Below are 15,117 nucleotides of genomic sequence, written 5' to 3'. Positions count from 1 at the left end.
TTCCCTGATCCGTGAATGCGGGGATTTGCTCCTTATTCCGTCCGACATCCCCGACGGAGTGCGCCAAGCAGGAGAACCACCAACAGTCGAAAGGCGGCGTGGATTTCCCCGCTCCCTAGCAGCGAAACATATGTCTGCATCAGGAATATGGATCAATCATGGTCGGAAGTTGGTCCGAAGAGGGGCGTTCGTTGCGGTTTCGATGGAGGGTGAATGCCCTCAAGCACGGCTTTTCTTCCAGTCCACCTGTTATTCCACGAATCCGCCTATTTAGGAGGGGAAGATGGCCTACTTCTTGTTTTCGTTCAAGCAATTCAACTTTCTTCTTTAGATCCTGTTCTGTGGCTTCATTTAGACCCGATCGAGCAGGAATTACCTTTCCCACCGTCCTACTTTGTCCTCGGTTTCCCTGTCTGCCATCATGACACTATCCTCGGTCCCCGACTACGAAAACCAGCATATATTTCAGCGCAATCGACTCAAACCAAGAGCATATTTCCTTCCTGAGACGACTATCTCGCTCAATGGTCGCTGGGACTTTAACTATGCAGCCTCTCCCGTGAGCGCCCCCGAGCCATCATGGTCCAAGGGCACCAAGAACGCCACGTCCGAACCCCGCCGGGATTTAAACCAATCCAGCTCTGGCGGCACAGCCTCCGAGACATCTTGGGCTCCCATCACCGTCCCTGGCCATTGGCAATTGCAAGGTTATGGCCGTCCGCACTACACCAACGTCATTTTCCCCTTCCCCGTCTGCCCGCCATTTGTGCCGACTGAGAATCCTACGGGCACCTATCGTCGGACCTTTCACGTGCCTGCCGAGTGGGATGCTTCTTCCCAATTGCGGTTGAGGTTTGACGGCGTTGACAGCGCGTATCATGTGTGGGTCAATGGTGTCCAGATTGGGTACGCTCAAGGGAGCCGCAACCCGGCCGAATTCGATGTGTCACAAGTTGTTGAGCGTGACGGCGCCAATGAACTGTTTGTCAGAGTCTATCAGTGGTCCGATGGCTCCTATATTGAGGACCAAGACCAATGGTGGTTGTCAGGCATTTTTCGCGATGTGACGCTGCTCGCATTCCCTGGCCAGGCTCGCATCGAAGATTTTTTCGTGCGCACCGAACTCGACAAGGATTACGTTGACGCGACGTTGCGCTTGTCTTTGGATCTAGCCCTGGAAACGGCGGCCGTCGTGCAAGTGACTTTGAGAGATCCTTCCACCGGCAGTACGTTGCAGTCGGAAAGGTATTCTCTTCCGGCAAAGCAGGACAAACTCGAGGCTGAGCTTTCCGCCTGCAACCCGAGGAAATGGACAGCAGAGACACCATATCTCTACGACCTGTGTATCGCTCTCTATGTAGGCGGTGCCGACATTCCGGTGCAGACGATCAACCACCGTGTCGGGTTCCGCCAGGTGGAGATCAAGAACGGCAATATCACTGTGAACGGTGTACCAGTGATGTTCCGCGGCGTCAACCGGCACGACCACCATCCACTCTTTGGCCGAGCAGTTCCTCTATCGTTTCTGCGCGAGGACCTCTTGATCATGAAGAGGCATAACGTCAACGCTCTCCGTTGCTCGCACTACCCATCCCATCCCCGTCTGTACGAACTCTGCGACGAGCTCGGCCTATGGGTAATGGATGAGGCAGACCTGGAATGTCACGGGTTCTACGATGCCGTTGCGCGCCCCCTGGATATCCCCGAGTCCATGGACTACGAGGAGCGCAAAAAGCTCACCTTTGGCCAGGCGGCGCAGTTCACCACCAACAATCCCGAGTGGAAAGATGCATATGTAGACCGAATGGTGCAAATGGTGCAGCGCGATAAGAACCACTCCTGCATTATTATCTGGTCGCTCGGCAATGAGGCGTTTTACGGCTCGAACCACCAGGCCATGTACGACTATGTCAAGCAGGTTGACCCTAGCCGTCCGGTGCACTACGAGGGAGACATGGAGGCCAAGACGGTTGACATGTACTCGTACATGTATCCATCGGTCGACCGACTCGTTGGTTTTGCTACTGCAGAGGGAGATGCGTTCAAAAAGCCAATTGTGCTCTGTGAGTATGCTCACGCGATGGGGAACGCACCGGGTGGCTTGGAAGAGTATATGGAAGCCTTCCGTACCCACCGGCGCCTGCAAGGAGGATGGATCTGGGAGTGGGCGAACCACGGACTCTGGGATGAGGAAAAGGGATGGTATGGCTATGGTGGTGACTTTGGCGATACGCCCCACGACGGCAACTTTGTGCTGGACGGACTGCTCTTCAGCGACCACACCCCGACACCTGGTATTATTGAAATGAAAAAGGCCTATGCGCCGGTTCGTGTGTGGCCTGGTGAGGACGGGACTCTGGTGGTGGCGAATGACTACAATTTTGTTGGATTGGAAGGCCTCCAAGCAGTCTACAAGATTGAGGTCTTGGGAGATAGGTATGTGTCTCTCTCCCTATCCTTAAACGTGGTACTGACACATTGCTAGCGGGCGCATTGTTTCCACAGGCAATATAGAACTTCCGTCCATTCCTGCTGGCCAGAAAGGGACTATCAAGCTGCCAGCTGCGCCTGCTGCAACAACTCCTGGGGAGGTCTGGCTTACCGTCAGCTTCCAAGAAAAAGCAGAGACGCCATGGGCCGCAAGCAACTACGAAGTCGCATGGTACCAGCAGTGCCTAAAGTCATCATCTCCACGTCCCTCATTGCCTGTTCCCACTCAGCCCTTAACACTCTCATCCACTAAGACGACACACAGGATCACCGGCGCCACATTCACCCTGGAATTCTCAAGAGAAACCGGCAGTCTGACCGCCTGGACAGCCGACGGTCTCTCCCTCCTTGACCAGTCTTCAACATCTGGTGCCATCTCCCCCGGATTCTGGCGTCCACCAACCGACAACGACATGTCCCATGACCTCGGTGAATGGCGGCGCTTTGGACTCGACACTCTCACCTCGCAGCTTCGCAAGATGCACGTTGTTCAACAGACCCCCACCAGCATAGAAGTCACCACGGAGACATACATCTCCGCGCCGATTCTGGGATGGGGATTCTTCGCCTGGACCAGTTACACCATCTCTGGCAAGGGTGCCCTAACCGTCAACGTGCACCTGAAGCCAAACGGGCCAATCCCAGCAGACCTGCCTCGGATCGGCCTGGACGTACTTCTCGCGGAAGAGCTGGAGAATACATCGTGGTTCGGCCTGGGACCTGGCGAAGCGTACGCGGACAAGAAGCGAGCGCAGAAGGTCGGCATTTACAATGCCACGACGGCTGAGCTGCATACGCCCTACGAAGTACCCCAGGAAGGGGGCAACCGGATGGAAACCCGGTGGCTACGTGTGCATGACAACAGAGGATGGGGCCTTCGAGTGACTCGCGTCAAGGAGGAGAGTGACAAGCAGCCGACCGAGCTGTTCCAGTGGCTTGCTACACGGTACAGTGCCGAAGCTATCGAGGCAGCCAAGCATGCGCCTGAACTCGTTCCTGAAAAACGAATCAGATTGAGGCTGGATGTGGAGAGCTCTGGTGTTGGAACGGGAGCTTGTGGCCCTCGTACTCTGGACAAGTATCGGGTTAAATGTGAGGAAAGGAAGTTTGGCTTTACTCTGCAGCCTGTTTTTGCAGAGATATATTAGGTGGATTGTTTGGGTACTTTTCAGTATCAAGGATAGAGATTTCGGCTGAGATAATGCCCTGGTTGCTGCAGATTCGTTGTAATAAATAGAGAATGTCGAAGTATGTCACCGACGGCCCGTTGCCGTAAGGTAGACCTTCCTAAGTTAGCTGAGCGACGACCATAAAACAACCGACGATCCGGCGACCACCGCCTCCCATTAGACGGAAGGAAAACTTACTTTAGTTCGTGCCGCGCTATGGGTTCGACAGCCAAAGGTTTTGACGAAAAAGTATAAGTGGTGTAGATCAGTTGATAGACGAGTAAGGAGCTGAGCGACATCCCCGAACGGCAATTCTCCCGAAAGGGGAGCCACAATGTGTGAAGAACGTCACATGCACAACTTATTATACCCGTTCTCGGGGAAACCGGAAGGATATAGACGACCACTGGATTGGAAAAATGGAAGATCAACGGTTCGATTAATGAGTCGAGAACACAGGCTAGTTTCCCCGCTTCTCCGTAGTCTTGCAGAAAGTGGACCGTCTTCGTCAGGCTATATCCCGAGTGCGGGGAAGATGGCAGGGTATACTCAAGTACCTGATTCGCGCCAGTATAAAAGGGCAGAAGGAAGGAGATATCTTGTCTCCAGGCATCAGCCGTGTGTTGGGAGAGCAAAGGCATCTCACCATGAAGTTGAATATCGTCTCTTCTCTTGTCCTGCTACAATCCCTCGCCTGCTCGGCGTTGAATGCCCCCTTCAGCGTTTCAGGCCGATGGATCCATGACTCTAAGGGTGAAGTCTTCACCTACGCCGGAGCCAACTGGCCCGGGGCAGGCGAAGTCATGATCCCAGAGGGGATGCAGTACGCTTCTATCGCATCGACAGTCTCCAAGCTCAAGAGCCTAGGAATGAATGTCATTCGTTTGACCTTTCCCATTGAGCTAGTGGATGATATCCTCGACAAGGGCGGAGATGTCACCGTCCAGAAATCGCTTATCAACGCGCTGGGATCAACGAACGGGACCAAGGTATTCAATGAGATCCGCAAGGTGAACCCGCAGATCACGTCGTCCACGACTCGTCTTCAAGTATACGATATGGTAGCTGCGGAGTGCAACAAACAAGGAATCTACGTACATTTGGATAATCACATCTCGAAGGCGATGTGGTGCTGTTCCACCACGGATGGTAACGCATGGTTTGGAGATACCTACTTCGACGTTGCCAAGTGGATACGAGGGCTGGAGTATATGGTTTCTCATGTAAGTCAGCTAGCACAACCAGACAAAAAATACTGACCAGCAAGGCCAAATCATGGCCCAACTTTGTCAGCATCGGACTGCGCAATGAGCTTCGCCAGCCCGCCACAGCCAACTCAAAGTACCCGTACAACTGGGGGACGTGGTACACGCAGATGACAACGGCAGCGAAGAGGGTCAACGCGGCCAATCCCAACGCGCTGATCTTCCTGTCTGGTTTGAACTACGATACCACGCTCGCGCCTATCCCGACTGCATCGGATCTCGGCAACGGGGTCAAGTTCCGTCTCTCCGACTTTTCCTTTGCGAAAAAACTGGTCCTGGAGATCCACAACTATGAAACCGGTGCTACCAGCTGCAGCGCGCTGTCCGGTGCGCTATGGAATGCCGGATTCAAGGCCCTCAATTCGTCTGACCCGTCGATTGTGAATTCCATGCCGGTGGTCCTGACCGAGTTTGGGTTCCTACAGGACAGCACCACCTGGAAGAATGTGTATGCCAGCTGTCTGAGGACGTGGATCCCTGAGCAGCACGCCGGTTGGATTACTTGGGTCATTGCAGGGAGCTATTACATTCGGCAAGGCAACCAAGACATGGACGAGACATGGGGTAAGCAATAATTCCGTATGCGTTGTTGCGTTGAAAAAAGACTAATAATATGTGCAGGCATGCTTGACCATACATGGTCTGGTTGGAGGTCTCAGGATGCGATTAAGCAGGGACTGAAGGTAATGGTCCAGTCGTCACTCAATGGATAGCCTCTTGGCCAATCGAGCACTTTGTGAACCTGAGCAAAAGCCGGGCGGCATTGCCGTGTCGACGTATCACCCTGACGTTGAATGATCGTCGCATCATCTGTCCTGTTAGTCTGTTTACTACTACAAGAGGCCGCGTCTGTTGCAAAAAAATGTGCATGACTTTATGTCCAATATCCCAGCTTGGTCGAGCTGCGTAAGAGGTACCTATAACTTGCCTGCCTCTACCAAGCTTTGAATGATCCAGATTCCCTATTCTATTCAGCTTTATTCGACAGCGAGCAACCTCCTTAAGTGTAATTAGAAATTGTTCCATGTGATTGGCTTGTTTACTCTGAATCCCGGGTGCTTGGAAATAGGGTAGATCTGATACGCCGAGGTGAGTGCGCCGAAGTATATACCACGGCATGTTGTAGACAGTAGTAATATGAGCTGGGAGGAGAGAAGGACGATTAGAAGCCAGATGGAGAGCATTCAGATGCCTTTGACAGAGTCACGGCTCTATCGCCATGTCTACCAACACCGTTCCGGTCGAGCCTGTGGTTGAGCAGCGGAATCAAATACACTCTGCTACCGAGGAACATTCCGAAGCTGGCGCCTTCGTACGAGACGTGGTCATCAGTTTCGCGGATGGTCTGACGATCCCTTTCGCCCTGACAGCCGGTCTGTCTAGTCTAGGTTCATCCAACCTGGTCATCGTTGGTGGACTCGCGGAGCTGTTCAGTGGTGCCATCTGTACGAGGCTGGGAGCATATCTCACCCCCGTAACCGATCGAGATCATTACAAGAGCGAGGAGAAGCGGGAGAGGGAGGAAGTGTGCACGAAACCCCAGGCTGAGATGGAAGAGATCCATGAGATACTCTCTGGCTATGGCATCAGCGCCGAAGCGAGCCAGATGGTAGTCGACTGCCTGGCTCGAGACCAAGAGAATTGGATTAGGGTATGGCCTCCTCCATCTACATGTATGATGCTTGCTTACGAAGGGTCAGTTTATGATGGACTTTGAGCTGAAGCTGGAGAAACCAAATGCCTCTCAGGCGTGGATTTCTGCCTCCACCATGGGTATTTCCTACTTCATCGGTGCGATCATTCCCCTCTACCTTGGGCTTGAGTATCTCAATCTGATCATTTCAATCTCTAGGCGGCCTCCTCCCCATACTATGGGTCAGCCTTAAATAATAAGTATATTGCAGTTGCTATGAACGCTTATAATTAGCGTTTGCATTCACAGACATTTTGCATTATAATCGGAAAGGTGAATACATTTTATATTTATTAAAATCAAATTATGACTGTGAGTGTGAATGCGAATGTTAATGCCGAGACACCGTCAGATAGAGCACCCTGTTTTAGCAGAAACTCCAAGAATGCCTTGTTGCTTTCAAGAGATTATATGTCAAATTGATCGGCTCGTTTTGAAGTAAGAGTTAGACAATCTCTTTATCTCTGTTATTGATTGCCTATGACGAAGGGGACCTCCTGACATAGAGATTGGGATCAGCACTGTGCGCTAAGCGGTTTCGTATCACAGCCTTCTTGTTGTTCTCAACAGCGACTTCTAACGGAGTGCCCTCCCCAACGTTCCTTCCTACACATACAAGGGTGGTGTTTTTCGAAATCCAATCCTTTTGCGCGCCTGCCTTAAGAAGGAGGCATACCACTTCGCTGTGTCCTTCTACCGAGGCGTGCATTAGTGGAGTATTGCCGCTTTCGTCAGGCAAATCTGGTTTTGCGCCCTCATTGAGCAAAAGTCGAACCACCGCTTGATGACCATTCTTCGCTGCTAAGCACAGTGGAGTAAGGCCATAAGAGGCATTCTTGTGATCAGTACTTGCGCCAGCGTCGACCAGCAGTCGGACTACTCCTTCATGACCCTCCTGGACAGCGTGAAATAGCGACGTCCAGCCATACTTGTCTTTGAGATTCACATCTACCCCCAGTCCAAGGAAGTACTTGACTGAGGATTCATCCCCAATGCTAGCCGCGGTAAATATGTCCGGCGCAGGTCTCACCCCATACCGAAGTAGAAGCTTTTCCAGCCTTTCATGACCCTTTTCAACGGCGATTTTTAAGGGAGTGTTCAAAAGCCGATCTGTTGCATTAACCTGATGGCCGATCTTGAGCAGCGTCTCTGCTTCGCCCTCAAGGCCTAACCCAACCACGAGGTGAAGAAGTGTGGTTTCCTCTTTCAGAGCCTGGACCCAAGCATCGAACTTCCCGTCACTCATCAACAGTTTCCCGATGAGCGAGTGGTTGAGAGGTTGCTTCCTGGCATGATACAGCCAGCTTTCCGCTGCATATGTATACAAAGGGTACTTCTGACACCTTTCTTCGTATTTATACTCACCTTCACATCTCCCGGCTTCGAAATCATCATAACAAAGGTAGGTGACGCAAACCTCACCAATAGCGCAATGGGCGTTTGGGAACCAAGACGTCCATGTCTTCTCCAGGTATTCTTGCGTTGTGTAGTGAACCAATCTCATGATATGATTCTCCTCATTGTACGTGATCAGTCCCGAACATGAAGAGATTATCTCCTCCATGTCTGGCAAGTTTTCTTCATCAAATGAACTTTCACCAATCACAACAGCAAGAGCATGCTGGAGTTCTATCAAGGTAAGGGTGCGCTCCGCAAAGGTAAGCCAAGCCAATGCTCGCTTTGCGAGTTCCGCTCGGTCTCCTATTTGTTGCTGGATTTGCTTCATTGCCTTCTCGTAAGCATGTTCATATACCTCCGATCCCGTCTTGAATTTGTTGAGAGCCTTTTTTATAGCTGTGATACTACATTTTCCCTTTAGGGAATTCAGATACAATCTGGCGAGTGAAAACCTAGGTCGATCAGTCAATATCCTTCTGAAAGTGTTCTCAAGAGGGAGCGCACATTCCACCAGCTTTCTTGATAATTTCCGAAATGACAAGATTTTGGATCTCTGTCTTTCGTCTCACGATGGAGGGTAAATTGCTCTCAACATATCGTTTCACGTCTGCGTCACTAGCTCGGATCTCCACTGAAGGAAAGTTTTCGAACTGTAAGATAATTGCCGGAATGAACCGGGCAGTTGCCATGAAGCTAATGTTGAAGTGTTGTTGGAGGTCAAGGATATGGGAAATCAGATGGTTCCGCGTCTCGTCTGAGACTGAGCATTCGTCCAACGCGTCAATCATCATATAAACGTGGGAATATAGCCCTAAAACTACACCCAGCATCTCGAGCACATCACCAAGCTCTGGTTGCATTCCATTCCGCTGGTACGTGTCATAAAACGCTTGGATTTGCTCCGGAATGTGGTACAGCCCTCGTACTAGCTGCCCCAGGATATTTGCCAGTATGATGTCTAACTTCTGATTTTGTTGCTGCTGGAAATTGCAGAAGATGTAAGCAAGACCAACAACGTTGTTTGGCCCATGCTTTTTTCGAAGATAGTCAACCACAATGGAGGTCAGTATCGTCTTTCCGGCACCAGGGATCCCAGGGCAGAAAAGAACCCCCTTCTCCCTCTCCCACTGACGGAACTCATCAGCTTCAAATATCCACTGTCCAGTTCCGTCTTGTCGCTCACGTAAATTTGCACTTTGCTGTGATGCATAATCAGTTGAGCAAAGCCAGCTAGCCATCTGTTGCCGTTCGTGATCATGACTGCGTTGAACCAACATCTTGAACCCAGGATCAGTTCCTGGAATGATGGTTTGCCTTGATGAGATCCCGTTTAGCATTTGAAGCATTCGGACTAGGGGCAATAAACTAACAGTTTCACTTCATCAATCGGCATGTGGAAGAACAGCTGCCTAGCATATGCTGCAGCTGCCGCCGCTGCAAAACCATGCCACTGGTCGTTATTGTGCGAATCACAGTAGTGTGAGATACCGCGAATGACAAGGCAATGGAAGTCGGCCATCGCTCCGGCAGCCTCCATTTCGAAACACAGGACCCCGTATTCCTTGGCGAGCTGGTCCCTCAGTGCACTGTCCCTTAGCACAAGCTCTCCAGACGCTACAGTACCCCGGTGTACCACAATGAGTTGATCAAGTTCACCTATCTCGCGTTTTATACACTGTGCCATGTCACATTCACTCTCTTCACATGACAGTCCAGGGCAGAGATGCTTGTAATCAGCTGGAAATAGCTTGTCATTTTCGACACCAGGGAACTTGAACCGTCGCAACTGGGGCTTGCTTGTGTCTATGCGTTGAACATTCTTCATTATAAGGTCTTCATCTGATCGAGCAAGCTGAACGGCAAGCGCTTGCGCAGCAAGGAGAAGAACTGTAGGGGGTGGAGCTAACGCCCCAGTCCGCTCGAACACACCATCTCTCGCCTTCCCATGGTTATACTGTATCGCTCCTGAAAATGGTCCGACAGGCTTGCTCACTACCACATGCCCAAGGCGGAGCATGCCATTGTCGGTTATCGTTGGCACACCGCCCCCTATACCGACCAGCAGAGCAAAGCGAAGGTTCGGGAATCTAATTCGCATCTGGGTCACCACCGCTGTGGCCGGGTTGTTCCCGGCTTGCCACAACCCAGCAATGACGACTTTGTAGCTGGCGATGCTACCAAGATGGTAGATATTGTGGTCGGTGGGTGGTTGTGGTAGCGGCTCGTGTTCCTCATCAAGCATTTGCAGCGCAGCAGTGAGCTCTATCTCCAGAGGGCAAACCCATGCGACTGTGTAATCCTCATGGGTGAACTTTTTCTTCTGTGACTCTGCGCCATTCTGGTCTGGACTACCACCTTTTTGTCGCTTTACTTCTCTATCACCTGCGTGGTTGGTGCGTTTGAGCATGTCCACCATTGATCGAGACTGCTATATTAGATGTATATGGCGCTTCTTTCAATAATCGTATCCTCACCGCAGAATCGGCCAAAAAAAGAGGAAACGCACACTGGAAGGATATTCAAGAAGATTAACACCATCGGCGAGGCTGAACTGAGGGGTCTCCTAGAGTCTTCATATCCCCGGTTAGCGCCCAAGGCTGAAGCAATACCAAGATAAGCGCCAGGGAAGTGCTACCCATCGCAAAACACCACCTCAACTTCGCAGCGCATAATAGAACGAAATGATTCGTTCTACTGCTTTTGCAGGCCAGCCTCACCTTTTCAATGCCTGCCCCTCATTCGTCAGCGTTGAGAACACAATAAGGAGTATGAGACTTCCTATCCCCTTACCATCCTTCTAGAGAGCAGAATCGCCGCGCCGGGAGCAAAAGACAAGGATTTTATGGCTGGTGTCTAGAACTGCTCTTGCTTATATATTCGGTTGCCAGAGCCGTCGCCCATGGTTTGAAGTGTCAATTTTGCGGCCATGGAAGATTGTTGCACGAATTTAATGACCTCGCCAGTGCAAAGTATATCAGTCCAAGCCCTAGGTATCATTCATTACGTATAAAGCAAAACTCTTAATGACATGAACAGCGTTACAGAATATGAAGTGTACACTTACCTATCAAGGTTAATGGCATATATCAGTACTGCTCTACTTCCTGCATGGAGAGTTCCACAAGCAGAGCAAGCTGAATCTGTGATAGGAAGATAGATTTCACCCAATGACATTCAGTGTTACATTCCAAGATACGAAGATACCGGATCACACTAATCAGTCGAGGCTGAGCGGCAGTAGCCTTCAGGCTGTGCTATATAACCCTTGTCAGCCCAGGGTGCTGAGGAACGATGAAGCATGAACCATATCAGCGGCCCAGACACCACATTGGATCAAGTGCACTACGGCAAATGCACCGGAACAGTGATGCACAGGAAACAGGAAATCCTCGTTATAACTGTAACCTACAGCTTCGGGGATCAGACATCATCAAGGCCTGTATATATCAGAATATATTGATCACAGCACCCTCAGGATGCAACGGAGAGGACTACGATAACCGGTATAACGCCGTTATCAAAGTTCCCCCCTCGACTCCAGCAGTTCTTTCTAATTGAATTCCGTTTGAGATCGGCGGGCTTCCAATCTGGGCTTTTGGACTCTTACCCTGTTCGACAGATTACCATTCTGTCCAGAGGTAAGATCGTTTATGTCCTTGATTGATCGGATGATCTGAAGGCACGGCGCAAGGGAAAATACAATTCGGAGGTTTCAGCTGTTTCTGTCGTAAAAGAGACGCTGTGAGATCTTATCACATATTCAACGTTTTCTGCCGCAATGGCTGTCGTTCAGGCTGATACACAAGCATGCCAATTTTTGGTATTATCTGGTTCTAGATATTCCGCTTGTGGCACTCTTACAATCAAAGTGCAACTTGTCATGTCAGCCAGCCCATTCCCAAAGCGGCGGTTCTTAGTCTAGATGCCGATTATTATGTGAAGACAGTGTGATACGGCAACTGGTCCGTCCGTTTTCCAATTGGACTGCAGCTCAGCTGGCGATTACATATGAGATAAGTTATAGGGTTGGTCAAAATGCTTACTATCTTATCCACCTGACTCATTCTGCACTGCTTCGGCTGCTATCACGGTGAGTGCAACTCCCTTGCATTGAGTTGTTGTAAGACTACCTTCTGGTAGGCATAAATATATGATCAAGCAATCAGCCCATGATGACACCCGCCGTTGACCTTATTGACCTCGTCCACACGGCCAAGTCTTTCTCAAGAAATCATAGACATCAACATGGATGGATTTGATTTCAACACCGCCCCGGCCGAATTCCAGAAGGTGCGATGGGTAGTGGAGACGCCATTCATTGTCTCCGGGATTGGATGGACACTGAACTACTTCTTCACTATCCGCCAAGCATACCAAGACCGCATGTCTGGTGTGTCGCTGATAGCTTTATCCAACAACCTGGCCTGGGAGATCGCCTTTGCTCTGATCAATCTACCACCTAATCCTTTCGCAAGGGTCATCTTTCCTCTGTGGCTGTCTATCAATGCGTTCGTCCTGTATGCCACCATCAAATTCGCGAGAGAGTCTGGTTCCCATTCCCCATTCGTGCGGAAACATCTACCTTTTATTGTTTTCAGCAGCATTCTAGGACTGTTGTCTGGTTATCTTGCCTTCTCATCCCATGTTGGTCCATTGGCAGCTCTGTACTGGGGCGGGATGCTTTGTCAAGTAACGCTCAGCGCCAGTGCACTGGGCCTCCTCCTTCAGCGAGGCCATACGCGAGGCATGTCGTATAAGATGTGGTAGGCTCGACTATTCCGTTATGTTCAGATTCTCTAACTGACCCTCATCTCCTTTAGGCTCACCCGGTTTGTTGCCTCCGGTGTCACGGTGCCAGGGCTGTTCGTCAGAGCCGCTTACTGGCCTGCAAAATGGGACTGGGTCGACAATGTTCTGATGTACTGGCTTGTGGGAGCTTTCTATTGCTTGGATATAACTTACGGGCTCTGTTTCTGGTATTTCCGCAGACTCGAACGGAGCTCAACTCAGGTCAAGCAAGGATAGTTGTCTTCAGAAGACAGTATCAGGTAAGAGGAACCATAATACTGTTGTACATGCTTCATGTAGTGGTCGTCACTGCTTCAGTTCTCCCAGTCTATTGTTCTCGGATGGATATATACATCTATACACAGTACTCTGCATTTACAACTACCCCCTGGCTACCACCAGGCGTCCCCTAAGGTTCCTTCGGAGCTGGTTTTCCGGATTTTCCCCGCGTCCATCAGTAATATGGCCCATACTGCGCCCTCGTATGTTTCCAGATGTGAATACTACCCCCGGTCTGCCAATATGCTCGATCTTTTTATCAGCAAGGCATCCTTCATGATAATTCCTCTCCTGCCTGCGATCAGGCAAAGGTCGCGCCAGTAATCCACCGAACCATCATATCAAGAGCTACATCTGGTCGATCTTGAGGAAGCTATTGCCAGCGAGTTAGCACGAACTACCGCTTAGTCTCTTCTCAACCGTATGCTCACTAGATGACCAGCACCATCCACTGTGACAAGCGCAAATCGCGACTCAGTCTCCGCATCACCCACACGCACCCGAACTTCCTTCATGGTACCAACCGTCTCATTCCGGCCCGTAGCCGCAACAAGCGACCGCCAGTGGCGTAGTGGCTTCGACGTGAACTCAGCCTGACCCCTCCAGGACAGCGAATGCGCCCAGCGGAGGTTCCCGGCTGTATTGCAGGCGAGATCGAGATTACCCTGATAAGCCAGGAAATGGACCTGGTTTGCCAGGAGAAACGCGACCAGATCAGAAGTGGACGTCATGCCGTCCGAAGTCTTTGCGAACGCCTGAATTACCGCTTCCGAGACCAATTTGTATTCGGTAACCTGTTTTGGGGGTGACAGGGCCTCCCAGACAGCTGGTGTGTTGAGATATTGTTCAACGCGTGCAGCTTGGATGTAGCACATCTCGTCGATTCCGCAAGGCGCCGTGACTGTATTTGACGGTGCTTAGCAGATGGCATATTCCTATTTCAGTATTCAACTTACTGTCAAATCTGTTACGACCCCCTTTACCGGCCTCGTCTTCGTAGAAACCGACTACACCCTCGTAACAGACAGAGAAGGCAGCGCTGCACAAAGCTGGATCCGGATTTTGGACACACACCGCACTGATGTCCATGCACCGGGGCATGTTCGCGGCCATGATATCACAGCGAGTCTGGTTGAATACGGGCTTCTCCACGCCTGGATTCGTGGTGCAGAGCGTCTCCCAATACCCAAACGTTGTATCTCGCGGGGACATAAAGCCATTGCCCACCAGACACGACTTTAGCTGAACTTGTGGCTCATTGGGATAAAGCTCGTTCTGTCGTATGATCTGAGCGCCGAGGTACGGGATATAGTGACCCTGGAAAGTCAGCACGGCCTACCGGACGAAAGCATCTTTTCATACCGCATATGACTCCCCAGAAAGATGGACAGGAAGATCCTGCAGGCGAGGAAAGACTTCCGAGACAAACAGCTGCAGAAAGCGGTGCATGTCAACCGCAGCCTCCTTCGAGTCCCGTGGCAGCTCATGCCCTTCATCAATGTAGGAGAACCCGACATCGACGGGCTGGTCGACAAAAAGCAGCGATGAGTTGCGCGACCACCCCCAGGGGTTGTGGTAGGTCCCGTTGCCGTGTTTATTGACCAGACAGGGGCCAACCTCCTGGAACAGGCCAATCATACTGGAATCGCCGGGCCCCCCGGTCATCCACAAAGTCAGTGGGTCGTTGGAGGGATCATTCTGGCTCTCAAAGTACCAGAAGAAAAGATGCTTGTGGCCGACATCGAGCCAGCCGGTGTATTGAGGCGAGCCTGCTGCGCAGATGGACTCGTTTTGCTGTTTGATTCGAATTGAGTGACCCGGCGAATGGCTGCTCCGAACAATGCGAAATTCATTGTAGCCGTCTGATGCAGGCCGCAACACCTCCTGTGTTGCATACCCCACGCTGAAAAGGGCGAATTGGAAGAGAGAAATAATCATGACAAAGGTTGAAGGCCGTAGGATAGAGGAGGGTCAGGAGAATGGTGGAAATGATTCATTAAATAGCTACCATTGAACAGTAAATAAGCAGAGAAAC

General features: G+C 50.9%; 6 protein-coding genes across 6 annotated transcripts; 4 read left to right on the top strand and 2 right to left on the bottom strand.

Annotated features, from left to right (window-relative positions):
• Positions 1-421: 421 nt before the first annotated feature.
• Aud_005412 (putative beta-galactosidase) lies at positions 422-3,638 on the top strand (the record flags this gene model as incomplete). Its single annotated transcript, XM_043290342.1, has 2 exons — positions 422-2,436; positions 2,486-3,638. 2 exons carry the CDS (start codon positions 422-424, stop codon positions 3,636-3,638), a joined length of 3,168 nt encoding a protein of 1,055 aa, XP_043146277.1.
• A 668-nt stretch (positions 3,639-4,306) lies between these two features.
• Positions 4,307-5,637, top strand: Aud_005411 (cellulase family protein; the record flags this gene model as incomplete). Its single annotated transcript, XM_043290341.1, has 3 exons — positions 4,307-4,882; positions 4,927-5,488; positions 5,546-5,637. 3 exons carry the CDS (start codon positions 4,307-4,309, stop codon positions 5,635-5,637), a joined length of 1,230 nt encoding a protein of 409 aa, XP_043146276.1.
• Positions 5,638-6,143: 506 nt separating this feature from the next.
• Aud_005410 (uncharacterized protein) lies at positions 6,144-6,810 on the top strand (the record flags this gene model as incomplete). Its single annotated transcript, XM_043290340.1, has 2 exons — positions 6,144-6,575; positions 6,625-6,810. 2 exons carry the CDS (start codon positions 6,144-6,146, stop codon positions 6,808-6,810), a joined length of 618 nt encoding a protein of 205 aa, XP_043146275.1.
• Positions 6,811-7,095: 285 nt separating this feature from the next.
• Aud_005409 (Pfs, NACHT and Ankyrin domain protein) lies at positions 7,096-10,431 on the bottom strand (the record flags this gene model as incomplete). The annotated part of the gene is made up of 3 exons (XM_043290339.1): positions 7,096-8,467; positions 8,520-9,329; positions 9,386-10,431. 3 exons carry the CDS (start codon positions 10,429-10,431, stop codon positions 7,096-7,098), a joined length of 3,228 nt encoding a protein of 1,075 aa, XP_043146274.1.
• A 1,829-nt stretch (positions 10,432-12,260) lies between these two features.
• Aud_005408 (uncharacterized protein) lies at positions 12,261-13,040 on the top strand (the record flags this gene model as incomplete). The annotated part of the gene is made up of 2 exons (XM_043290338.1): positions 12,261-12,778; positions 12,836-13,040. The coding sequence occupies 2 exons, from the start codon at positions 12,261-12,263 to the stop codon at positions 13,038-13,040; spliced, it is 723 nt and encodes a 240-aa protein (XP_043146273.1).
• A 343-nt stretch (positions 13,041-13,383) lies between these two features.
• Positions 13,384-15,020, bottom strand: cp8 (putative carboxypeptidase Y; the record flags this gene model as incomplete). Its single annotated transcript, XM_043290337.1, has 4 exons — positions 13,384-13,455; positions 13,514-13,983; positions 14,039-14,399; positions 14,445-15,020. The coding sequence occupies 4 exons, from the start codon at positions 15,018-15,020 to the stop codon at positions 13,384-13,386; spliced, it is 1,479 nt and encodes a 492-aa protein (XP_043146272.1).
• Between the last annotated feature and the right edge of the window lie 97 nt (positions 15,021-15,117).

Source organism: Aspergillus udagawae, assembly GCF_001078395.1.
Source record: "Aspergillus udagawae IFM 46973 DNA, scaffold_4, whole genome shotgun sequence".
NCBI lineage: Eukaryota > Fungi > Ascomycota > Eurotiomycetes > Eurotiales > Aspergillaceae > Aspergillus > Aspergillus udagawae.
Note: the sequence above shows the minus strand (reverse complement) of the source record. Positions and strands in the feature narration are given on the sequence as shown.